We start from the raw sequence: 24,917 nt of genomic DNA, 5'->3' as shown, positions 1-24,917 counted from the left end.
TTAAACAGGCATGCTAATTATGTTACAGGCTGTCTGCGTTACAGGCTAAGCTCTACGAGGCTATAGTATTTTCCTAGGAACCACAGCAAGGAAGTCAGCATGGGCCTTCAGCCTTCAGTTGTGTTAGCTGTGCATCTGCTGTGACCAGAGTTTCTGTTGACAATGACAACCTCATTAAGCATTCACCCTAGAGGTGTTTCTGGTGCTCAGAAGTGCTCATATTTTAAGGTTATCACTGAATGCTTTTTTCAGTACCAAGCAGTTAGTGAGGAAGTGTTCTTATTTAAATTAAAAGAAAACTAAGCATTGATAAGAGGTATTTTTAATGCCATATACAATTAACCTGGTACACCACAAATAGCTGGCCTCCAGCTGGACTTGGTGTCACTTATCACAACCCTTTGAGCCCAGAAGTTCAGTCAGTTTTCAGTCCATTTCATTGTCCTTTTAGCTAGTCCACGAAACTTCATCAGTTTGCCTACAAAAATGTTATTCAGACTCTGTCAAAAGCCTTGCCAAAGTCAAAATAAACAACATGCATTACTCTCTTCTCATCTTAGTTATTCCATCTTAGGAGGTAATCAGGTGAGCTGATTTTATCTTCATAAACTCATGACAACTACTTTCAGTCACCTTCTTGTCCTTCATCCATTTGGAAATGCTTTACAGGATTATTTGCTCCATGACCTTCCCAGGCATTGAAGTGAAACTGACAGGCCCAGATCCTCCCTCCTTCTTGCTCTTCTCAAAGATAGGACTGGTAATTGCTTTTCCGAGTTCTCAGGAATTTCCCCTCTCCCAACTTGATCCTGCTTTACTCAGGGTAAGTCTTTGCTGCTCTTCACTTTCTGATGGGTCTCAGGGGCCTGGAAATCCTGTGGCAAATCTTACCAGGGAAGACCAAGGCAAAGAAGCCAATGAGTACCTCAGCCTCTTCCATATCCTTTGTTAGCAGGTCCCATTTGTGAACTAATTTATATTATGAAATACAGCAGTATTTATAATTACAATAAGGGGATGAAAACCACAAGGTCAACGATAACTCTTAGCTAATAATAGGCTTGAGACACAGTAATAACTATTTGCATTATAATGATCACTTTTTCGTCTTCTCAAAAACACCTGGTTTAGGAAACGTACAAAGCTGCACTAGCATTGGTCTTTTCAGCTACACTGGCTGAGCACGCCTCCTCTGAGTGCATTGTTCCACCTGCTTTTAAGTATAAACATAAAACAGTGAAGTAGAGAAAAGAAGAACTCTGAAGGAAAGTAACAAATAATTTATATATGCTAATTTTGAAATCAGTGATGGCTCATTTGCACTTGAAGGGTAAATACTGAAACTGCATACCGCCTGTCTGAACAGCTTTTCCTCCCATTGCACGAAGACATAATATGGGGGCACTGCAGGTATAAAGAAGAATAGCAAAGATACATAAGAGGTGATCTTCGTTTCTGGCTATGATATTAATATGACTATTGATCATGTCCCTTCTGGTGTCCATGCTTCAGAAAGGACATGGAAAAAGACAGAGGTGGCTCAGCAAGAAAACATAATTTTAATTAGAGAAAACATATCTTGAAGTAACAAACTGGACAATTTCGAACTTTGTAAACTTTTAAAGAACAGTCAAGCTGATCAGAGACCCCTGACTAGTCTGTTGGTATGTGTACGTGGGGAAATACTGGTTATTAGCAGATACTTTAAACTGCAGAAAAATAGCGCTGTGAGAAGAAACTAAAAATACTGGAAACGATAAACAGCTTCAGGCATGGATTTTCCGGGGCTTACACGTATCACTGCTAGCCTCAATCTCCTACTCTTCACAACAGTGTTGACCTTTTGAACCCACAGTGCAGCGTAGTGGCTTCTTTCTTCTCAGCATCACATGCCTGCCACGAGGGCAAAGAGAAGACATGGTGCCAAGCACAGACAGAAGACATTTGTTTTTTTCCATTCTCAATCCTCTGCTACAGACATGCCACTTTCACAGGACCCATTCTCATCCGTACTCTTAATATTTAACAGTAAATGGTGGCACATGCATCTGTCTGTGTGAAGAATATATTTCAGTAGTTCTGTTATATTGTTAAAGTCAATGGAAAAAACACTAGGTGAATGGCTTCATGCAGATGAGACCAATTATAAAGTGTCCTGTTTCACCTGAATATTTCTGTGGGAAATAAAATGGCAAGGCTCTCCTGGAACATCATCTGGAGTTCCAAAGCCTCAAGGCTTCCTGGAAACAAGATTCAAGGCCTCTCAAACCGAACATTCAAAACTACAAGCACTCAAACGCCCTGCCTCCTGTGTAAAGCTCTGGGCTCATGCTTGGTCATACCAGATTATCTTTTACACAGGAAGTGTAAAAGAGCTCTGTGGGAGGCAGGGTGTTGACCAGACGTGTGCAACTTTCAGATAAAAAGAGCACTAACTGATCCTGCAATATGTCTGAGGAAGGGGAGCCAATCATTATCCTCCCACGCTTCAGTTTCCAGTCATTAACAAGGCTTAGCTCATGTGTCTTCCAAAGAATTCCAAATCTTACAACCTACTAACTTCATAATTAAGTAGACTTCAAGGCTCAAAGCTCCTGTGGAAGTCATCTTGTGTTATCTGGTAACCTATATTGATCCATGTGCCAGCATTTACAGATGGACTCAGCACGTGCAGTCCTGTTGCTATTAGGGGTTTGTGACTGCATACTGAACCGTGGCTAACCACTGAAAAAGAAGCAAATAAAGTCACAGATCGGGGCTCCTGCATGCTGGGGGGGTGGGGGGTGGGGGGGAAGGGCGCAAAAAAGCAAAGCCCCATGTTGCTTCTCTGAATGCACTAAATAGGAAATTAACGTGGAGAGGCAGCTGCAGGTGGCTGGTGCTGTGACCACTCTTCTATGACCAACCAGTTGCACATTTCTCAACGTTTCTAAGGCCAAAACCACGCTGCGGCTCTTGCTCTGCTCTGCAGTCCGATGGGGAGCCAGCTGGAGACCCCAGAAGCTGAGCTCTGCCTCAATTTTACCATGGGTAGGCAGGGGGCCAGGTTCGGGCTCAGAGCAAAGCACCCCGGGAAGTCGGATTCCCACCAGAGACAAGGAAGAGTAAGTGCTGCCTTTTTATATGCCTGGAGGCAGAACATTTTGGGCCTTGCTGCAGCAGCCGTGACAACGCCGAGGAGCGCCGCCAGCCCACGCCAGGGGCGGTGGGAGTGGGGGGCGGCCAAGATGTCCGATCAGCCCCGCACCGGCATCAGCACCGCCGGCCTCCCACACCCGGCACAAGCCGCCCGCTCGGTCACATGGAGGCGCCACTTCCTCTGCCCTTGCTTTGCCCTTAAGGCCGCCGCGGTGCCGCCGGTGCCTCGCCCCGCACGGGGCGGCTGCGGGCGGGCACCGCGTCCCCGTCTGCCCCCCCCACCGCACACAGCCCGGCAGAGAGGCGGGGGGGCTGCGGCCGGAGAAGGGGCAGGGGCCGGCCGGCTGCCCGGCTAAAAACAGCCCTCTCCTAATAAAGCGATGGGGCCCGGTGTCCGCGCCCTATAAATACGCTCGGTGCGGGGCCCGCGGGCTTTGGCCGGCGCGGCTCAGCTCGGCGCGGCTCTGCAGGGGCGCGGTGCAGCGGAGCGCAGCCAGCGCAGCGGGGCCGCCACTGCCGCCGCCGCCTCTGCCGCCAGGAGAGTCCCGGCCCCCGCACCCCGCCACCCCAGCGAGATGCCCCGGGTAGACGCGGATATCAAGCTGGACTTTAAAGATGTCCTGCTCAGACCTAAAAGGAGCAGCCTTAAAAGCAGATCAGAGGTGGGGGCATCCAAACCCAGCATGCTTCCCCCTCCCCCCCCCTCCCCTCCCTTCTCAACGCCTAACTTCCTTAACCCGCCTTCCCTCCCTGCTTTATTTTTATTTCCCCGGTCTAATGCAGCAGTACCCTCCCTGATCGAGACGGCCTTTGCGTGGCGTGGGGATGCCGCTGGGGTTGCGGAGCCCGCGGCGTGTCTCGCCGCGGCCCCGGCGCAGCCGGAGGTGGCGGGCGCTGCAAGCCGGTGTCGCGCCGTCCTCCCCTTCTCCTCAAGTAGAAATATAAGGGGAGCTGTGGGGGATTGTTCGCTCCTAACAGGTGCCTCTGCGGCGCTGAGCAGAGGGTGACCTCCGGTTTCGGAGGGGGCGGCCGTGAACCGGCGACGCACCAGGACAAGGGGTGTCCGGTTACCGGCACAGCAGAAGCAGGGGGATGCGCCCGGCAGGCAGTATTGCCCTGAGCCTCGGGGGCTGAGGGCGGTGCTGGTACCGAGTAACGGATGTGCTTGCTCTTATTAAAAAATAATTGCAGTAAAAACCCGCGAAGACGCTAGGGAGCGCTTCCCAGAGCGCAGGGTGCCACGGGGTGGGATCCTATCATGGAGTGCTCCCATCAAGCGGGATACTAAGGAAAACCCCATCAAACCTGGGGCGGTGGGTGCATTTCACCCTTGCTTGGGGCTTAAGCCCCGAGAGATCTGCGGGAGCAGAGCCCGAAGGTCCCCCCGCTGCTGAGGCTGCTCGGGGCTCTCTGTTCCTGCTAGCCCGGGGCCACTGTTAGCCAGAACAGTGCTGTAGTTATTTCTCAGCAGGGATCAGGAAAGACCCCAGGAAATCAATTCCATGGGGATCGATTGCCTCCACAGAAAAAGATGGCTGCCTCAGGATCGAAGGTGCCTTCTCGTTTACCCCACATAACCCCAAGGTTAACAAAGGATTTACTTCGACTAAAGAAGGAATTATGTTGTGTTGGGGGATGAAAAGAGGATTAAGGTTTTCTCTAAGGGACGCAGAGTTGTGTGTGAGAGAGACTGAGGTAGAAAGGGAAAGGGAATCGGGGAGACTGTGATTATTAGAGGACTGTGGCCAGGGATTTTGAGGACAACAACTAAGCAGAACTTTTTTGCCATTATGAGGTGTAAGATAAGAGAAGCTCTTTAAGTAGAAAGGTAATCTCTGGTGAGTAATTTTTAGTTTACAAAGAACGGTGTGCAATTACTGCTTATAAGGCCTGTGGGTACCTTCCAGCCATTTGTTTGGGGACCCGTGGGTCTCTCCTTAAAATTCACTGTGCTGGCCTGGCAAACAGGTGGAGCTATGCTCCACCGAGTTTGTGGCACATGGCTCCTTCAAGTGCTGTGTTTTGTATATTTAGCTGTGTGCAGGCTGTGGATAGAAGGACTGCTGGGAAGGGAAAATGATAGGAGGAACATGAGCTGCTTATGGCAGGGTTGTAACGGGTGGCTATGATGAACTGTTAAAACATTTCAGATGAGAAAAAGTGTGTGTCATGAGGGGGTCAGTGAAAACTGATGAAGGTTAAGAAATTGGACACCATCACTGAGGCTGTGGCAACAGGGATAAACAGTCTGTGAGAGCCAGATCCGAAATGGACAGCCCCAGTCTGCTTCAAAACAAGAATATAAATAAATAGTTCTGGCAGAGGAACAGAGGCAGCACACAACAGTGCCTGTTACCCAGCAAGCTGCTGCTTTGAAGCTTATATCAGCAAGTGTCTGCTTCTCTGGTGTGAATGCCTCATTTTGTGCAAGGATAGCTTTTTAAGGAGTAGGATTAAGTCAGCTTCTTAGAGAGGCAATCTTGCAGGTTTGCTATATTGGTACTTATTTTTGATTCCTTACACAGTCTTCATTTTCCATGGTTGCTTTCTCTTTTTGAAAAGGTACCAGAAAATTTGATGCTTGGATTCAAGTGTCAAAATTGGTTAAAACAGTGATTGGAGTGGGAGAAGCATTATCTGTCTGTGGAGTCTTGGTACTCATGGAGCCTGCTATTCTTCTCTTTGCTGGGCTTACTTCTGCGAGCTGTCCATTACGAGTTCACTAGACAAGTGTCCTGTAGGAAGTCATTAATTTAAATTTGTAAATTCAAATAAGCCCAGGGAGCTTTAACAGAACAGTCAAGATCCTCGTACTTTCGTCTGTCAAAGGTTTAGGTAGAAGTTATAAAATACATTTAATTATTTTCTTTCTAAAGAAACTCTTACTGTTGTTGAGCAATCACAGAGTCAGAAGTTATTTTATTGTAATGTATAGAACAATAAGCTATGGATTAGCTGTTACCACCCAGGAAGGAGACAAAAAGACCATCAGAAGTGCTATTAGTTGTACTAAAGAAAACCTGTTAGACTTGTTAGCTTTTGCGGAAAAGCCTAAACATACTAGGATTATTCAGTATGGAGAAGAAGCAGTTGTGGAGGATATACTAGAAGTCCATGAAGTGAGGAATGGAATGGAAAAGGTGAAACTGAGCAGTGGTTGTATATTGTCTCTCATAAAACAAAAAGAAGCACTAAATGTAGTCATCAAGCAAAGGTCATAGTTTTTATACAACATATAACTCATCATTGGTATTTATTGCTATGGGGTATTGGAGAGGCTAAAGGTGTAAAAGACCAAAAAAATTACAAGGCGTGTTCTTGCCTCATCTTGTGAATGTCTATTTTGCTGTCTATTTTGATGTCTTTTTTTAAAACATACTCTTATTTCTTTCCTTAAACAAGTATACTTTTAAAACATACTCTCTTTAAACATACTCCTCTCTAAAGTTCCTTTGAAAAAAGATGTTTTTCCTTTGCAAAACTGTAATACAGTGTTTCTGGTACTGGTATCTGCGTGGAACTGGTTGTGAGATACTCTTTTCCCCCTCCCTTGGTTCTAGTTAATAAATTGCATTGAAAAGGAGTAAGATAAATTAAATTTTCATACTTGTTTCATACCTATCTTCTTTGTACTATTTTCTAATGTTAGCTATAGCTGAAATTCCCATATGAGTGTTATGTAATCCATGATGGCTGGAGAATTTGGCCTCTCTGACAGTAAATGGGAAGAAGGGAGAATCTCCATTAAGATATATCTTAGCTTGTTCAACAAAGTGACCCTTCCCTTATGAGCTTATATAAAATGAGAACCTGATTTACAGTGTATCACTGAGGCACCACGTTCTCTGTCTTAAATCAGTAATAGATCCTGGACTATATTAATCAGAATGTAGCCTGCAATATGACAATGCTCAAAATGTGTTGTAGATAAATAATCAGAATCCTATAACTTTTATATTACTTTCTTTCTGGTGATGGATTTCAGTTTGATTCAGGTCTCCGAATGTTCCTGGGTTAAAGTTGCAGTGAGGAGTACTGAAAACTGTGAAAGAGCCTTTATTTTCACTGTTACTAAAGAGACTAAAATAAAATCTTAGCGTTGTGCATTTCTTTTCTGTTTTTTTTTTCTCCCCCCTCCCCCTTTACGTATCTTTCCTCCTTTTGCAAGATGTGAGGTAGACCAGTGGGAACTGATCTAATCTGATAATACCTCTTGCAAATGTAAGGAACAAAATGCCTGATGTTATCATGACAATTTGGAGATGCTGAAGAAGAAATAACTTTGAAGGTGAAAGTGGATGTAGTTGTAAAACATTAACTTAGAAACTAGCAGCTTCGTGATTTAGTACGACAAGGTATGATTGTTCATATTGTGTGGCCAGATTGCTGGTAACCATGACCAAAAGTAAGAGCATGCTTTATTATATTGTCATTTACATTCAAGACTGGGACAAAGTCCTCCGTGAGAGAGGGAGTTGTAGTTCTGACTTGTGTGGAGTTAGAACTTCAACTTGGGTTTCTCAGGCAGCCAAACAAACAGCTGATTTTACTTCTGTATACGACAATCCACAGTCCTCATTGTCCTTTCTTTCCTTTCCAAGCACTTCTGCCTTGTTTCTTTTTTTATTATTATTTTTATTTTGATTCTCTTTTTCATAAGAAAGAACTCTGTTTAACAGAGAAAACATTTTATATTTGCTTTCATATTTGGAAGGCAGAATTTGTAAGAAAATACATTAAGTGATGTAATAGTGGAATGAAGGAAACGGGAGATGTGAGGAAAATCAAGAAGCTGTGTCTAAACTTGCTGTATCTGAAATTTGTGACAAAATTCCCGTTAGATTGCAATCAGTTTCTTAAAAGACTGTGTGTCTGTTCATTGCAGGTTGACCTCACGCGCACCTTCACCTTCCGCAACTCCAAGCAGACGTACACAGGAATTCCCATTATAGTGGCAAACATGGACACTGTGGGGACATTTGAAATGGCCGTGGTTATGGCAAAAGTAAGTCTTGACTCTCATTTCTGCAACAGTTGGGAAGCAGCTGGGTGACAGTGAGCAGCCTTTTTTAAGTTTTAGCTAAGTTTGTTGGAAGACGGGGGGGCATGAGTTTAAAATTCAGAATAGGAAAAGGCAACTGTGCTTTTACAGCAACACAGTTACCACAAACAGGGCTTCTGCTATAAGGTAGTTTCAGTGGAGATGCTTCCATGCTGGGAAACTTCCATCTTGGATGTAGCTCAGCTTCAGGTGGATCTTCTAGAGCTTAGTATCTGAGGTCTATTTGTGCTCCCTGCCAGGAAAAAAAAAATAGCTGACAGGTTTTGAAAGTGTAGTTTATTGGATAAAGCTGTAGCAGTTTCTAAGTTAATTAGCCTCTGGCACATTCAAAATACTGACGATAGCTTCATGAAACACATCATAAACCTGATTCTGAAAGGTTGGTCAAGTATGCCAAGTTATCTTTGAGAAGGTGTTTGGAGTTGCATGATCTGTTATTCACTCTTTCTTTCAAGCAGGATGAGCCTGTACTTAAAGGGGGAATTTCTAATGCCTTATTTTGCAGCTGAGGGAAAGATGACTAACTTGGACATTAATATCAGTTTTCTTGTTTTTTGCTAGCATGCAATGTTCACTGCAATTCACAAGCATTATTCTCTGGAAGAATGGAAACTGTTTGCTGCCAATCACCCAGAATGCCTTGAGGTACATTTTTGTACTGTAAATTATTATGGTTTATTGCTTTGTTCTGAACTCACATACACTGGAGTCTCTTGGGAATACTGTTGTCAAGTGAGGTTTTGGGGAATGAAGATATTTGCTGTTCTTAAATTCATGAAGGGAAGTGGCTTGTCCTGATTTAAAAAGAATAGCTATGTGAGTCCATTATGAAAGTGCTTATATTAAGATGTGAAAAAGCAAAGTTTATGTATGCCTGGAATGGAAACAGAGAAGTATCCTGAACAAAGAAGAAGGAAATACTTGGGAGTAGGTCTAACTGCTGTGGCTTCTGTTGCTGTTTGGAGTGTGGTACTGCACAAATGTGAACAAGTTTGAGTAACCCAGCCACAAGCTGGCCCTGCAAACCCTTGTGCTGGGCAGAGTCTTTGCTATCAGGTGTGCAAGTGAACCCGGAGCCTGTGGACTGGAGGGGCCCAGGTGCTGGGCCCAAGCTGGGATGAGCATTGAAAGTTGTCAGAACATACGTGTCTTCCACTTACCTCCTTGTGCTAGAGTTCACTCTGTGCTACTACTGGCTGTGTTACCCCACTTGTTCGCAGAGTCCTAGCCTAAGCTATTAGAGAGAACAGGTAAATTTATTTACTATATTTAAACATTGACTTAAGTTCTGACTTCATCATATCCAGATTTCTTCTGTGTTCTTCTGTACCAGGAGAGGCAGTATAAAAGTATGCATGGCTGTCTCTCCTTCTCTTCAGAGTTCAGTGCAGTTTTGAATCCTTTTCTGTACTGAAAAGAATATCACACAGCTGTATTCTGTCTTTACCTGTGGCACATTTTAGAATTATATTATAGAGGCTATTGATTACAGGATTGTCTGAAAGCAAGCCTAGCACTTAGCTGAGTCTGGATTACTTACATACCACTGTAGGGTAGAAAGCAGTCCCACGAATGTCATGTGTCTGAATGCTGTCTAACTTAACTTATTTGTGGTTCATAATGACTGGAGTAGGATCTCCTAGTGATTAAATACTGACTTGCTCTGTGACCTTGGATTTCTGCTGAGGCTTTGTGGGCCAACAGCTGTGGAAACTATTCTTCTTTTGGAAAGGACTCATAGGAAGACAAAGGAAGAATCAATCTGCTTGTTTTCAGTGGTAGCTGACCCTGCTTGAGAAAGGGGATTGGACTGCATGATCTCCAGAAGTCCCTTCCAAACAAAACTATGCTGTGATTCTGTAGATCAAAGGAGCGCTTGGTGAACTTAGACACAGATTTTACTCTCTCGACAGTGCCCCAAATTTTGCCACTCTGATTTTCTGTAAATATACCAAGTTAGGGCTTCTTCTGTGTTTGTTTAATATGAGCATTGCTGAACCTTCGTTCACCTCAGCTGATTATATAACAATCAACTTGTTAATGAAAAGCTGATAAAATGCTCATTTCCCTTTATTGTATATACTTTAAACAAAACAGAAATAACACATTGATATTCCCAGAAAGATATTTATTTCATATTATATATTGTGAGTTTCACTAGTTTCTATGACTGTGCAGAAAAAGGAGTATGAATTGTCTGTTTATCCCAGTTTTTGCAACCTACTACTCCATTTTGTTCTCTCTGTCTTTTTCTAGCACGTAGCAGCAAGCTCAGGTAGTGGAAAAGCTGATTTGGACAAGTTAAAAAGTATTCTAGAGGCCATTCCACTTATCAGATACATCTGCCTGGATGTGGCAAACGGCTATTCAGAGCACTTTGTGGAGTTTGTGAAGTGTGTCCGTGCCCTGTTCCCACATCACACCATTATGGTAAGTGTGTAGAAGGGGTGGAAGGGGTGTGTGTGTTTGTGAATTCTGTCCAGGAACAGGGCCCAGAGTTTGATTGGTAGGCATCAGAAGCTAGACAAGGAAGGGAAGGAAGGAAGGATGTTTCATAATGAGTTGGCATTGTCCATCTTCCATTGCTGATAATTTCTGTGGGAATTATCGGTGTGTGCTCTGATACAGCAGTCTGATGTTGGCATCGCAGGCTGCGTGGATCCAGTTTTTTCCCTGCCCGTGTCCTCCTTCCCACACCAGATGAGACCTCTAATCATAAAGTGTGTAGGTTTATTTTGGTGATTCCAAGCAGAGGTTTGCTGTGGGAATATGCCAATGGTTCTGGCCAGTTGAGGTCAATGATTGGTTTTGTCTTTTATATCACCATGAAGACAGCTGAATGTAGACTGATCCTTGCCCATGATAAGAATCATAGGGGTGTTGTGCAGTTGTCAGAGAGTAAAATGGTCAGTGCTGGGGCTTTTCATGTGCTTTCTGTGACATTATATCCCATCTCAGTGCTAATGCCATGCTTCCTTCAGCCCTTTTGCACTAGGAGTAGAGTGTTTGCATTGACATGGAACTCCTTGCAGCAGAGTGCTACTGCTTCTCTCCCAGGGCCCTTAAAGAAATGTGCCTGAATTTGGTTCCTTGAGAATAGCAGAAATTCTCAAACAAGCAGCAGATTTGTAATGAGGCTACCAGCCTTTCTTCAAGCCAGCACAGCAAAAAATCCTGTGTTTAGGCAACATTTTCTCACTTTTCCATGCCAGACACAAAGCTGCATGTAAAGTAAATTGAAGTAAAAATCGTCACAAATGCACATTCTGCCTTGGGTTAATAGGGAATGACATGCTCCAGCAGCTCAGGGGAGACCACGTTCTTTCTCCCATATTGAAGGAAGGCAGTGTTCTTGCCTCTGAATGATGGTGGCATTGGAAAATGGAAGTAGGCTAGAATACCTGTTGGATTCTGGGTTATCATAGGCTAATGAGTAGGCATCCTTCAAAGTTACCAAGAGACGCATTTTGGTATGCATTCATGGCTTTGGATGTCCATTTCCCATGTCTTTGGAGAGAGATTTTGGAACTATGAAGTGATAGATGTGGGCTTTTTGAGCTTCCTGCTTCATGTTCACTGCAGTGAGGCAAGAGTCTGTTTCCTTGCTTTGGATCTGAAGTATTTTCCTCTGTGACATGATTACTCCAGAGTCTTTGACTTGAAGAGTTGTGGGAGGGAGCTTAAACCACATAGTTAAAAAAAAAGATCTTCGCTATGAGCAGTGGAAAGAAAATTGTGTGTCATGCCCTCCTCCACCTCCCCACGGACTGCTGACTCTGCCGACTGAGGACGGAACTCCACTGAGATGAATTGCCCAGAAGACACAGGAGGTCAATGTCAAAGTCAGGTATCAAGCCCAGATTTTAGACCAGAGTTCTTAAGCCAGTCTCATCCACCTCCCTTGTCTGTTCAACTACCTTCCTAGTGTCTCTGCTTCTGTGACTAAGGTTATTGATACTTCGGGTCTCATTGTCCTGAGAGCACCACCTGCTTGAACACATACACAGCCCTGACCTGTTCAGTTACTTTGTCTGATTGTAGTTCCTTTCTCACAACATGGTTTAATATGGCTTATGTTTTTCATCTGCATAGCAATAATTTCCATTCCTAAAAGCATACTAACCAACTTGAGGTGTTCAAAAATCTTCAGTTTTCCAAAGCCACCAGAGTCTGTGCAGTCCCTGAAAGCCTGTGATTCAACTAGGGATGGACATCTCTACCCTGCCTCCAAATGACTTGACTTTAAAAGCTATTCCTGGCTGAAATACAGGAGCTGGTCTAGGCTCCTTTTTGTGATACTCTGGAAGACATGTCCTGCTGCTACCTGTTCTGACTGATGTCTCTGTGCTATGCCTGCAGTATGTTCTCTGCTATTGTGGCTTTCAAACAAAAGGATTAGCAGTTAAATAGGAGGTATAAAAATAAAGAAGCTTTCTCATAGCTGAAAGTGATCTCCAGGACCTTGTAGGCTGTCTTGTTTGCTTTCCTCAGCATGACCATTCATTCCACAGTCAGCTGCAATGCAATACATAACAGTAACTCAATCCTGGGTCTCACGGAATGTGTGTTCCCAGGGGCCATGTAATGGGTTCAGCTCTGAGGTTGAAAGGTGATGTGCAAAGCAGCTGTGGTTAATGTGGCCAATACTCCAGTGCAGATGGAGGATGTCTCTTGTGTAACAACCTTTCAAATGCATGGTTTTGTCTTTTTAAACACTAGTTTTGCTAATCACATTGCCTTATTTTCTTCTGCTTGGCTCTGACACAAAGTTTTTTCATTCCTGCATTTTGTACTAATTTACAAAGAAGATCAGTTTCTCCATGGAACAGAAAGGGAAGGGAAGACAAACGGGCACAAAGGTACAACATGACTTGCCTTAAGTCACTCATTAGATTGAGAATGGGGGAAGAAGCAAGTCTTCTGACTGTCTCCCAAATGCAGGACTGCCTCCAAGAATCAGGAGTAATGGTCCATTGGGGAGTTTTGCTGTTGCACATTGTCGTGTGCATCAATTGTGCCCACTTGCTGAAGTCTAAAGAAAAATTTCATTCGACATTCATGATGGAGAATTGGAGCCAGAGCCTTTATATTACAGGAAACAGAGTCCTTATTTAGTAGTGTGATTGTAGATGTTAGGGTTATTCCATCTCACTGAAATTCGGTTTAGAAAGCTAAGAGTTTTTTGCCAGCAAGGTTTGCCAAGTTTTTTTCCAGAAGTTTTCTTTTTGTAGTGTTTTCTGTTCTTTATACAGAAGAAAGCCCGAGGGGAGCAGGGAGTGTGGCAGGAAGAAGGCGGCTGGGGCAGGAGCATACTTGCAGATACAGTAGCACCAAAAAGATATGGGCCAGAGAAGGATGAAAGCAGAACAGCAAAAGCAGCAGCAGAGGGAAACAGCAGGAGCCAGAAACTGTTGCTCCCCCTTGGAGTCAGTAGAACTTCTCAGGGCCTTAGTGGAGACAGAATTCAGTCAGAGAAAGCCATGCAGGCTGCTCCCAGTTTATCTCTGGAACATGCAGCAGAGTAAATCCAGTCACGGCATGTCCACCAGGGCTGGAGTCTCAGAACAGGGGCCAGGTGGGATCCCAGGGTAGGAGACAATGATGCTGCTGAGCCTGTCTTGGGTCCATTACAATACTGCGTGTGAACACCCACCAAGTATGGCTCAGCCTCACAAAGGGCATCATCCCTCCATCTGATGGTAAAGCACCCCTTGCTTTGGTGGGTGGTAAGTGTCCTTTGGCCGTCTTCCTGATAGTGTGGAGGCACAGACTGTGCTTTCCTCTAGGATACAAGAAGAAAGTTTGAGAACTGTTGTCACAGACACTTCTCCCCAGCTTGATCCATTGCCATTTGCCAGCAGCTTTCAATCAGTGCAGCAGTGTTCCTGTCTTAGTCAATATGAGTCGATATTTATAGCAGGCTTTTATGAGGCACAGTATCAAATGCCTGACTGAAATTCAGAGGCTCTGCCCTACTATGTTCACTGATTTTTGTATCCCTGTCAGAGAAGCCGTAGTCTTTATAATCCTGTTAGGTGAAATCTTGATCTCATTAAAGTCAGTAGGGAAACTCCCTATGACTTTTCTGAGGCCAGGATTTCCCTCAGGACTGACCCACAGTTCAGTCATCCTGGATAGTGCTGGAATGATCTAGGGTGGCACTCACATGAAACCTCACACTGAGTGATGGTACATCTGAATGTCACCCTGATTGTATAGGAACAGGCCCACAGCCAGGGTAATTTCTTGTAGCCCCTAACAAGTGACTCCACTGAAGGCATGGCGCTTTACCTGACTTTTGGTTGTTGCTGGTGCTGTTATTTTACTGACAGGGTAGCAAAGTTAGATTAGCAGTGAGGTAATTACTGGGTTATATCTCTTCCAAGAAAGCCAGTTCTGCAGCAGATTAGAAATGCATTGGTACATGGACTCATCATTAAGATGAGCATGGTTTTCAATATACACAAAATATATATACAGTGGTTGCATCAATTGCTATGTTCCCTGACTGCTTGTGCAAATATACTACAAAATGGATTGTCTGTAGTGACTTCTTTGTACAAGTTCCAATTGCTTTACTTGCTTTATAGTCTTAGTTAATTTTAAGAGGGTTTCATCTCTGTAGTCTAGTCTTTTTATATTGACCTTTTCAGATCTTTTTTCAGTTCAAGTGTTCTGGCCTTACCTTGAAGATGTAAAAGGGCAAAAGCCCTTTTGCCTTTATTCACTGTCGTACTAGCATGAGTGGTAAACCGAGCATTGGTTTCAGTGAAAGCAGAGTTCAGCTGGATGTGAGAAAACAGCTTTCACTGTTCTTCAGCTGTGATACCAGGGCCTCTTCACAGATAGCCGTGCCTCTGTCGTAGTAGTCTTTTTGTGCTCTTTGAGGTCTGCAAAAGGTACTAAAAGAAGCAAGCCTGTAATTGGCAGGTTGAAGTCTGCTATGTAGAGCTCCACGTCTTCCTTGAAAATTTGTTAAGGATCTGCAGATTCAGAAAGACAGAAATCACTAATGTGTGTACATGCATTCCAGGAAAAAATGTATGCTGGGGACATAAGTGCTTTTCCCTGCTAGGATGAGCATTTTGAATCAACATATGCAGTTCCAACATTCTCTAGCAGTAACTTAACAGTAAACGTCTGGTTAGCATTTCTAAAGAGACAGTTTGACAACCCTCTACGCTCTGCTAATAAGAAGACACTGCTGTTTAAGTTAAATACATATTTGATCCCAAATCTCATGGAATACGTGCTCATTCCTGTTTATGCATCACTTTTGCACGTACTCCAGTATTTCACCAAGTTTTAATGTGCTGTTTGTGGTACAGCACAGGGAGTCATCTGCCTGCCAGATGTAAACTGCTTCCTTAATGCTGTAGGCAGCATGCTCTTCATCACCCCACCTTGGAGGGTACAGCACTTAGTATAACAAATTACCACTGAGCAGAAAGGAAGCAGCACTTAGCTAGAGACACTGTACCTATTTTATATTTTTTATTTCCTGACTCCTCTATTTTATTTTATTTTTAATCAATACCATGCTGATTTGAGCAAAGTTAAGTGTTCCTGTGTCATAGACCACAAATTGCTGCCTTACGGTATTATTGTTTTTTTAAGTGCTTCAGGTGGTAGCTTGTCAGCTGTTTCAGGCTAATAAAAGGGGGAAGTAAAATTCAGTAAAAATAAATAAGTGGTGAAATAGGAGCCAAAAATCAGTAAGTGGAGAATAAGCCTCACCCAGCATTCCCTGGGTAGCTCCTGTTGACTTCAGCAGGAGTTTTGTTTCAATAAAACTAAGAAAATACTAAGTAAGGATTTTAGGATTTGCCTCCTACTCTGCCCATATCACTGCTTCTACAAACACTTGCTAAGTCCTGTAGTAACATCTCTAGGTCCTAAATTCAGATCTCCACAAATGAATAGCCCATTTTGGTACAAGTGCAAAACAGGAGATGAGAGCAACTGGACTCCTGTTTCAGGCAGATTTATTTTGTGCAGTTTTTCTAGTTAGGAATGTGCTGTAGACATGAGACAAGCCACAGAGCTGAAATTGAAACTAAACTTGTTTTACACATGTCTGATGGGATGATGGGCCTCATGGGATTCATCCCAGAGTACTGAAGGAGCTAGGGGATATTTGAGCAGGACCCCTCTCAATCACCTACCAAAGGTCTTGGGAGTCTGGGGAGATTTCTGCTGACCAAAAGCTAGCCAACATTCTTCCAGTTTACAAGAAGGGTGTGAGGCAGGACCCAGGAAGCCAGACACTGAGAGGTGTGGGGCACTGGCCATCTCCCTAGGAAGCCTTTTCTGGTGTTTGTCCACCCTTTCAGTTAAGAACTGATTCCTCATGTCAAGTCTGAACCTCCCCTGAGGAACATAGCTTTGAGCCATTCACATCTATTCCTGTCACTGGATCCCAGGGAGAAGTCAGCATCTCCCTCTGCACTTCCCCTCCTCAGGAAGCTGTAGTGAGCAATGAGGTCACCCCTTAGGCACCTTCTCTGCAAGCTAGACAAACCCAGTGTCCTCATCCACTCCTCACAGGATGCACCTTCCAGCCCTGTCACCTTGTCGCCTGTTTTGTTACCCTCCTCTGGCACATTTAAAGCCTTTCACATCCTTCTTAAATTGTGGGGTGCAATTTACAGGATTGCATTCCCATACAGTGTTCCCTCAGAGTATGGGAATGCAATTAGTACAGCTAGAGTGAGTCATTTCAGGATGTGCTATGTCAGCATTCATTTGCTTTATGCAGGCCTTTGCAGAGAGGAGAGCATGGTCTGAAAATGTACTGGCTAACGGTATGTTTTCAAGCATAACTCAAAGCATAGGTTTTAGCTCATAAATCCTCTTTGAATAGGATTCAAATGTCATTTGAAATCTTTGCTCCTTGAAGACTGTCTTTTTCCTGAAAGTCTTTTGGATGGAGGACACTCCTGGCAAGGGAATTAATCTCTAGCTTCGCTCTGACTGCTGATCCATCAGATCCACATTTGGACACATGAAAGGGCCTGTGTTGTCTCACTGTGCTTGCATCAAAATGTTTCTTTAACTGAATAGACTGGTAGCTTTCTGCACTTATTACACCAGTTTTGCAAGCTAATTAACAAGTGTGTGCTAAAAGGTTGTTTCAAGGAAAAAAGTTCCTTTGTATCTGAATAATGTCATCAGTAATTTCATTGCACTGACGTTCTCAGGTGTTTTCAGATGGACGTATAAAAAGCAAAATCCTCAGTCCCTACAGGCATGTAGATAGGGACTCTGAAAAAGAGACAGTTGCCTTTTAGTATTGGCTACCTGGCCAGCCAGCTCCTTACTGACAGCACAATTAGTAGCCTTCTTCTTTACTAAATACTTGCAGAATTAATTTAAAATCCCAGTGACCTGCATTCACACTGCTGGAGAGTAAGACAGCCCCACAGGCAGCAGTGCCATGAACTGCATTGCAGTGACCACCAGTGTTTCAGCTTTTGAAGCTTTTTCAATGTCTGGGCCGATTTGGCATTTTCATCAAGGAAGCATCCCAAGTGGAAGCTCAGTTAATGCCAGTTGTGGTTATTTCCTTTCCTAGGAGGAAACACCCATTTCTAAAGTGACCAGGTTGACACCATTAGCTTCATGTTCATCCAGCTTATCCAGCCAGTGAAGGGGTAGATCTGCTGGTTGTGACTGTGTGGAGCTGGACTCCAGCAGTCTTCTGATGGGTGAAAGCCTCATTAACACGTCTCAGGCTTGACCATTCATGCTTTGATGTCAGCAAATGTATGAAAGAGTGACATTCACAGTCAGGTCTTTTGAATTTAGACTGCCGAAAACCAAGAAATGTAGGTTTCTTTGTTGTGACATCCCACTTGTCCACTTCATATTCTGGATTTCACAGCATCCATGGACCAGGAAGATCTATATCTCATGGTATATTACTACATAACAGGTAACACAATGTCAGTGCCATGAGTTTCTGCTACAGTTTGGAAACACTGGAGTAGGTCAATGTTCCTGGGAGCATGAGTAGATCACAGGGTGACTATGACCCACCAGTGTGAGACGGGCAAATGTGTTCCTGTGTGTCAGGCAAGATACTTCCATAGAAAAGGCAAGCGTTGTGCAAAGCTCTGGTGAGATCTCACCTGTACCCCTGTGGACAGTTCCATTCCTCAGGTCAGTCTGGTATGAAGGCAAACAAGACTAAGCAGTTGATTAGGTACAGGGAGAGCCTATAGAAGTAGATTAGTAGAAGAAGCAAGACAAAGGCTGAGAGGGCTGCCATCTCTTTCAACAAATGTATCAAGGATGCAGGCCAAAGGAGGAAAAGAGCTATTGAAGTGCAAGGAAAAATATGGTAAAGAACACAAACCAATTCAGAACTTTTCAAAGAAGAAGATGTCAGCCTAGACAGGATGCTTTCTGTATCTCGGCAAAGTTCATGCACAGAGAGCCAAACCCCTTTTATCACTTCTGGCATCACCACAGCCAAATGAATATATGTGGTATAAATGGTGTTATTTACATAGTCTACATATGCATACCACTTTTGGCACTAATGTACAAAATTACAGGAATAGTATCTTACTTGCTCTTTCAGTACACAAAATACTCAATCCTAAAGGAAAAAGAGATTTTCCAGGATTTTAAACAAGATCTGAACATCTTCCCACAAAGTGAGGTAGACAAACGGCATAGAGGGCTACAGGCTGTTCAGGAGAGATAAGCAGGGCAAGAGAGGCAGACTGGTTGCACAGTATATAAGTATAGCCTGTATGGTTAGGGATGATGTGGCTGAGAGCCTCTGTGCGAGGACTAGAGGGATGGACGACAAAGTGGATGTCCTAATGGGATCCTAAGGATCAGGGTTTACTGGAGCAATCATTAAATTTGTTTGACTTGAGAATTTATCTGTATGATTGGTTTAATCTCTGTGGTGTGTGCAATGAGCAGTATGGTGAACTATATTCTTCCTTACTCTGTACAGTTAAACTTGTGAAAGCTCTGAATAAAACTTTACGTTATTGTCATTAATCTTCACTGCAGAAGTCCTGAAATCTCCTATACATGTGATCTTGTTCCTTCTGTCTAGGCAGGCAATGTAGTGACAGGAGAGATGGTAGAAGAACTTATTCTTTCCGGAGCAGATATTATTAAAGTGGGTATTGGACCAGGTAAGTCAAATAAGGGTGATTTTTGGTAACAGTTGGAGGAGTTTTCTGGATGGAACCAATGTATAATACTGTTTTCTTGCTTGTTAGAATGCCTAGATCCACTCAGGTCAATAAAACACCAGTGCTCTTGCACAGAATATATTTAAGAAATACATGGATAGGGTGCTAGTGTTTTGTACTGCAAAGTGTTATATATTGCACCTTCAGTCAGTGAAGATGCTTATTATTGGAAGCACTGAGCTGTCTGAGCTCCTGACGTTATCACTGATAATACATGTTGTGTTTAGGAACACTTTTCTAGCCTGTTGAAAAGAGGCTGTCATCCCAGCTGAAGCTCAAAGGATACTGTGTTTAGGTATCCACTTCTATCAAGGAAAGATGGGTTTCTAAATAGTTTTATGATTTGTATTCTGTGAAGCTGAGGTTACCCATCTTGTCAGTGTCTTCAAAGATGAAATGGCATTAATTCTAAAGTACAGATAACATTGCCTCTACCTGTTATTATTGCCTGGGAGCTAAAATTTACATTAATGCACTTATATGCTATCTATCACTCTAACATTCTCGTGGATAAATGAGGAGACCCTAAACTTCTTATAGTGTTTTTCCTATCTTCTCTTCCCTAATACTGTTTTCTGGCATACACTGCCATATTCTTTCCCTTGTTTTTTTTTCCCCTTCCCATGCCTTTCTTCATGTGTTTCTTCATAGACTGCAGCTGGAGTCACCATATGTGGGCTAGATTTTAAAGTGGCTAACACAAATGCCACTGACAGTATAGCCAGTGCAGTGCAGACAGATTGTTTACTCTGCAATGCCAAATAGTTCTGGTCCATGAATGGATAACTTGAGCAGAGAAAATCATGTAATAAAGGTTGCAGTTTTGCCTGGGAAGACAGCAAACAATAAGTACTGCAAAACACATGATGAATAAACAATGGAGATGTCATGGTGTAATTGTCACAGGCAAATTTAGATTTAAAAGAAGCATAATTATAGTTTGTAGCCTCAAACACGGCAATATGAGTAAATGCCGTATAATCCTCCCTGGAGATCTTCCTGAACAGGTCTCTACAAGTTGACTACCCAAACCCACAAGTAACAAATATTCCTCCCTCAGGTCTTGAGGCTCTTTTCCAGATAATGGTCCATCCTGTTGAAAATGGCAGTGATTTATCATAAAGTATTACATACACTATAAAGTACATGCCCTGTGGAGACTATAGTGAAACTAATTTTCTTCCTACTTTGCTGGAATTCTTCTCACTCTTTTCACTTTGTCAGTTCTTTGCAGAATCTTTGGGAACTTTTACTTTACTGGTAGCTTGAGTATACGTGGATATCAGCTGGGTGAAGGGATTCAGATTTACTGCATTTGGTTTAGAGTCTGATTTTAAATTCTTGTTACTCTAAATTATAGGACCTAGGCTGGCAAAAAGCAGTCCTCATTTTGACTCTTAATTTGAGGAGAAAAATAGAGACGGTATTCCAAAAGATCTATAGCCATGTTACTGCTTTCTGATGACTACTTATCTCACTTTATAAATGCTGTATGCTGAGGTTTTCTTATATTCCCAAATTCAACCAAATATTTCTGCTTTAAGTATTAGCCAAAAGAGGAGTTTCTCTCCCTTGAGGAAAATCATCATTAAAAAAAAAAAAAAGAAAAGTACAGATTTTCCTTGAGAATTATTTTTACAAACATGTAGAAAAGAGAGAGAAATATTTATTGGAAGAAATACTCGAGTATTAAATGTTGCTGCCGAGTCTCATGGGTTATGACTCTGGTCCTTTTGCTCCATTCCCTACAGGCTCCTCTGTCAGATTTACTTTCTTGTGATACAGTAATTCCCTCACTAAGAAGCATTACCGATGAGACCTAAACTGGGACTTGCCCTGCAGAAGAAAGGGGGATATTGGTCTCCTCAATCACAGCTCCCATGAAGTGGTATTGATAGCATTTCAAAATTCAAGTTCCTCTGTGTGTTCCTTTTATCTGTGAGAAACCAGCATTGGCAACAGTGACTTCTTGAGAGAAAAACAATACTGGTAGAAACACATTTTTTCTGTATCTCTTCTGTCATCCTAATGGGCTGTGTTTATTCCTCTCATTCTCTTGTCTAGGTTCTGTATGTACCACTCGGATTAAGACAGGAGTGGGCTATCCACAGCTAAGTGCTGTTATTGAGTGTGCAGACTCAGCACATGGCTTGAAAGGACATATCATCTCTGTAAGTAACTATCATCTACTCTCAGATTCCCACAGTGCAAATCGTTGTGGAATAGGAGAATCAGCCAGTCTAGTACCTTGCATGTTAAAAGGCTATGCTGTCCAGTTGATCCCTGCAGTAGCTGCTAGGATAGTCAGTGGCGATCTAGATGTAAAGAAACTGACTCCCTTTAATGTTAAAAAGACGTGGTCACCTCACTCCTGTTTGTGCCTTTGGAAATCTACTTCTTGCTCTCTGAACAGAGTAAACTGTTATTGGAACAAAATAGGACACTTGATAGTGTTTTCACATTGAAGCAAACAGTAATTCCTATGAAAGATTTCTGAAAAAGGAGTGGAATGTAAACATGGCTTTCCCCAGAGAGTGGGACTGAGGGGCAGGCAGGCAATAGAGGGAATTACAAGGTAAAATGATACGAGCCCATCTGTGCCCTGGTTGGATTGATTCAGATGGCATCCTCACAGAGCTCTCTGTACAGGTACAGGAGTGTTTGACGTGGCTCTTTTGAGCACAGCTGGCACGTGAGCCTCTTACGTTCTCACATAAGCTCTGGGGAAATAACAAGCCTGTGGAGAAAACAGAGCACTTATCTGTACTGCCTGCTAATGGCAGTTCCCACTCTACCAGGAAGACCAGATTCACCTCACACAGAAAAAGTAAATCTGTAAGCATGGCTTTAGACTGAGCTAGACTGCAGTCTGCAGAACTCAAGAGTCCGTGTGTGCTTAGGCAGCCCCAGCCAGTCAGCATGTCCCTGACTGTGTGAGGCTTGCATGGTCTCTGCAGGCTGGCTGTAAGGTAGCTGGTCATCAGGAAGGCACAGAGGCTAACCTGTGTGCTGTACTCACAGCTGCCCTCACAGTCAGCAGCCTCCCTCTGCGGCCCTAGAACAGACCACACTGAAATTTTAGATCTGCTACCAGGGGAATTCACTGAAAGGCCCTGGTTTGTTTGACCCAGCTGGGACTAGTATCCATGTGAGGAAAGAGGTGTGGTGGTGTTGAGGAAGGAGGAGAAAGGAGAACATACTGACTGGGGATTTGCCTGTATCTCTTGGAGCTGTGGCTATAATGGAGCAGGAACACATGTTACAGTTAGATCTCTCTTGCTCTTTATTGTTAATGCATGTACATTCCCTCCTCTCCATGATCCTCTATATGAATTTTGTAGAAAAAAAAGAAAAGCAGTCTGTGATTTTTATGACTTGGGCAGTATTACAAATGTTTATGTCTAAAGCAGAGAGCAGAACATGTGTGCAACAGAGCATGAAAGACTGACTCGTTTCTATGAAGGCTGGATAAGTACAGGTGTCATCCTAGCAGTGGTGCTCAGAGACCCATCCTAGCTTTGCAATAATCATTTTCTGCTAGCAGCCCTCAGAAGAATGCTATCCTGATTTTACAAAAAAACGGAGTGTGTATTTAGACTGTTGAAAAAAACAGATGGTTCTGTACTACTTCTCCTTTCCTTCCAGATCAGTTCCTGACCTGCTTAGGTCATGCTGGCTTCCGTGAGCTCACACCTATCAACCCCCTAGACATTGTGGGGCAGTGTAGGAGGGAAATTTAATACCCGTCTCCTACAACATCTGGGCCAAGAGAAGTACCTTCAGCTGCAGCTGGGGTCTCTAACACCACTGCAGCTTAACTCTGTCACCCACGCTAGGGAGAGCAAAGCAAGGGTAGGGACATGCCTGAATTCTGGAGCGTTCAGATAGGTATTGGTGTGTTTACTGTGGAAAGAAAAGGCTGGCCTGCATGTTTGTTGCCGGAGCTCTGGCAAGAATATCACGGAAGAGAGGTATCCTCATGAGGGAAAAACACCATATGGCAGAAATCCTAAGTATAGAATTGGGTCTAGCTGCAACAAGTATACATGGCATCCCTCAAAATGTCTCACTTTTGTCTTTCTGGGGATTCAGGAATGGGCATACCCTACCTGAGCCAAAAGAGATCACTGCAGGCAGCTATCTATGTCAGTTTGTCAAGAGAAAATGTGTCCAGCAGGTTTTTTTACATTGATACAGAAGTAGCAGGAAGGATGTGAAGCTAGCTTCATGTAGATTATAGCTAATGGTGTGATGTGGTCCCTTGGGACACTTTCTTGTATCCACTTCTGTCTTGTCCAGTACCTTTGCCAAATTGCTCCTCTTTCTTGTTGTGTTGGCTCAACTTCCATATGAAGGAAAAGAAGTCTCACTCTTGGAATGAGAAAGTCATGGTGCTGAGCACAGTACAGGCACTGCAAGGAAAATGACATGATTGAACCCCATTCTTCAGTAGCTCTGCTGGGATGGGAGCACAAACTGGGATTTTAAACAGTCATATTACTGAAGTGATCATGTGTGATTTTTGAAACTGATATGTTGACAAAAAAGGTGACAATTTTCAGGCAAACGTGATAGTCCAAGTGAACGCCTGGTGTCTCTCTAGTCACTTACACAGAAAAGGGGGAGGTAAAATTGCGCCAGTTACTTTCCTCATGCTAAACTATCTGTAAGACTCAAAGCTCACCTCAGAAATGAATCTTTCATGACTCGCTGAAAGCAGAGAGGAAAACTCTGTCTAAGATACGGGCACTGTTTCTGTCCCATGCTGTTTGTCTGGGTGCCAGTAGTCTCAATTTTCATTCTCACTAGTCTATCGGCCTTGAGAAAGTGCAGCAGTGAGTTACAGTGGAGGGGCCACGTAGCCGGAAAGCTCCTTCAGCAACGCCTTGCTTGAGATAAAGTTTCTGTTTCTTGTAGGTCAGAGAACTCTGCTGGACAGAGAGATAGTCACATGTTCCAGTAAGCCAGTAATTTGGGCAATGGAAAGCAGCCTTACATGTGTCCTCTCTCATTTGGCTATCATTTGATAGAGATCCCTGTTTCCCCTTCACGCTACCAGGGCGATGGGTCACCAGCACTCAGTGAAAAGAATGACTCACCCGGCCATACCATATCTTCTCCCACACAGAACACTTTCCACACAGAAATATGCCCAGTATTTTTTGTTCGCTCAGCCCAAATGTTCTTGCTGTAAAATGGCTTGCCTGTCTGGAGAACAAGCCTGGGGACTATAACGTTATTTTAGTCATATTAAAATAGTTCTGTTGACTGGAAAGGTGCTTTCACCTTTCCTTCTTCCTAGCACCCAGTTGCCTCAGAATCATGCCCTCTGCTGGCTCCATGACCACCTTTTCCAGTAGGCTTTCTTCAGAATTTTACCAGTTCTCCTGAATTCAGAAGTGGATTTGTACAGATAAATTTCCCCAGGGTTCTGAGGTAGAGGCTGAGCCTGCAATAAGCTCCATAACTGAAGCCCAGCAGTCTGCAAGTCATTTTGC

At 43.5% G+C, this 24,917-nt stretch overlaps 1 protein-coding gene and 1 long non-coding RNA gene across 7 annotated transcripts in view; one reads left to right on the top strand and one right to left on the bottom strand.

The window, feature by feature from the left end:
• Positions 1-306: 306 nt before the first annotated feature.
• On the bottom strand, positions 307-3,769 carry LOC116794696. Its single transcript, XR_004359861.1, has 3 exons — positions 2,561-3,769; positions 1,352-1,404; positions 307-886 (listed from the first exon to the last, which is right to left on the bottom strand). It is a non-coding gene; the product is annotated as an uncharacterized LOC116794696 (long non-coding RNA).
• GMPR (guanosine monophosphate reductase) overlaps positions 2,786-24,917 on the top strand; it is a 44,404-nt gene continuing 22,272 nt past the window's right edge. For 2 of the 6 annotated variants that reach the window (XR_004359852.1, XR_004359853.1), the window contains exons 1-6: positions 2,786-3,104; positions 8,024-8,143; positions 8,762-8,845; positions 10,457-10,630; positions 19,278-19,359; positions 21,484-21,590. Coding sequence is in view for 3 of the 6 variants with exons in the window: in XM_032703582.1 (XP_032559473.1) it covers positions 2,976-3,104; positions 8,024-8,143; positions 8,762-8,845; positions 10,457-10,630; positions 19,278-19,359; positions 21,484-21,590 (696 nt within the window). In the remaining 3 variants the exon portion in view is untranslated. Of the gene's footprint in view, positions 3,105-3,626; positions 3,801-8,023; positions 8,144-8,761; positions 8,846-10,456; positions 10,631-19,277; positions 19,360-21,483; positions 21,591-24,917 lie in introns of those variants that run through there. The other 4 variants (XR_004359857.1, XM_032703582.1, XM_032703558.1 and 1 more) reach the window with 4 other exon arrangements.

This window comes from Chiroxiphia lanceolata, chromosome 1, assembly GCF_009829145.1.
Source record: "Chiroxiphia lanceolata isolate bChiLan1 chromosome 1, bChiLan1.pri, whole genome shotgun sequence".
NCBI classification, from domain to species: Eukaryota; Metazoa; Chordata; class Aves; order Passeriformes; family Pipridae; genus Chiroxiphia; species Chiroxiphia lanceolata.
This window is presented reverse-complemented; position numbering and strand designations above follow the sequence as displayed.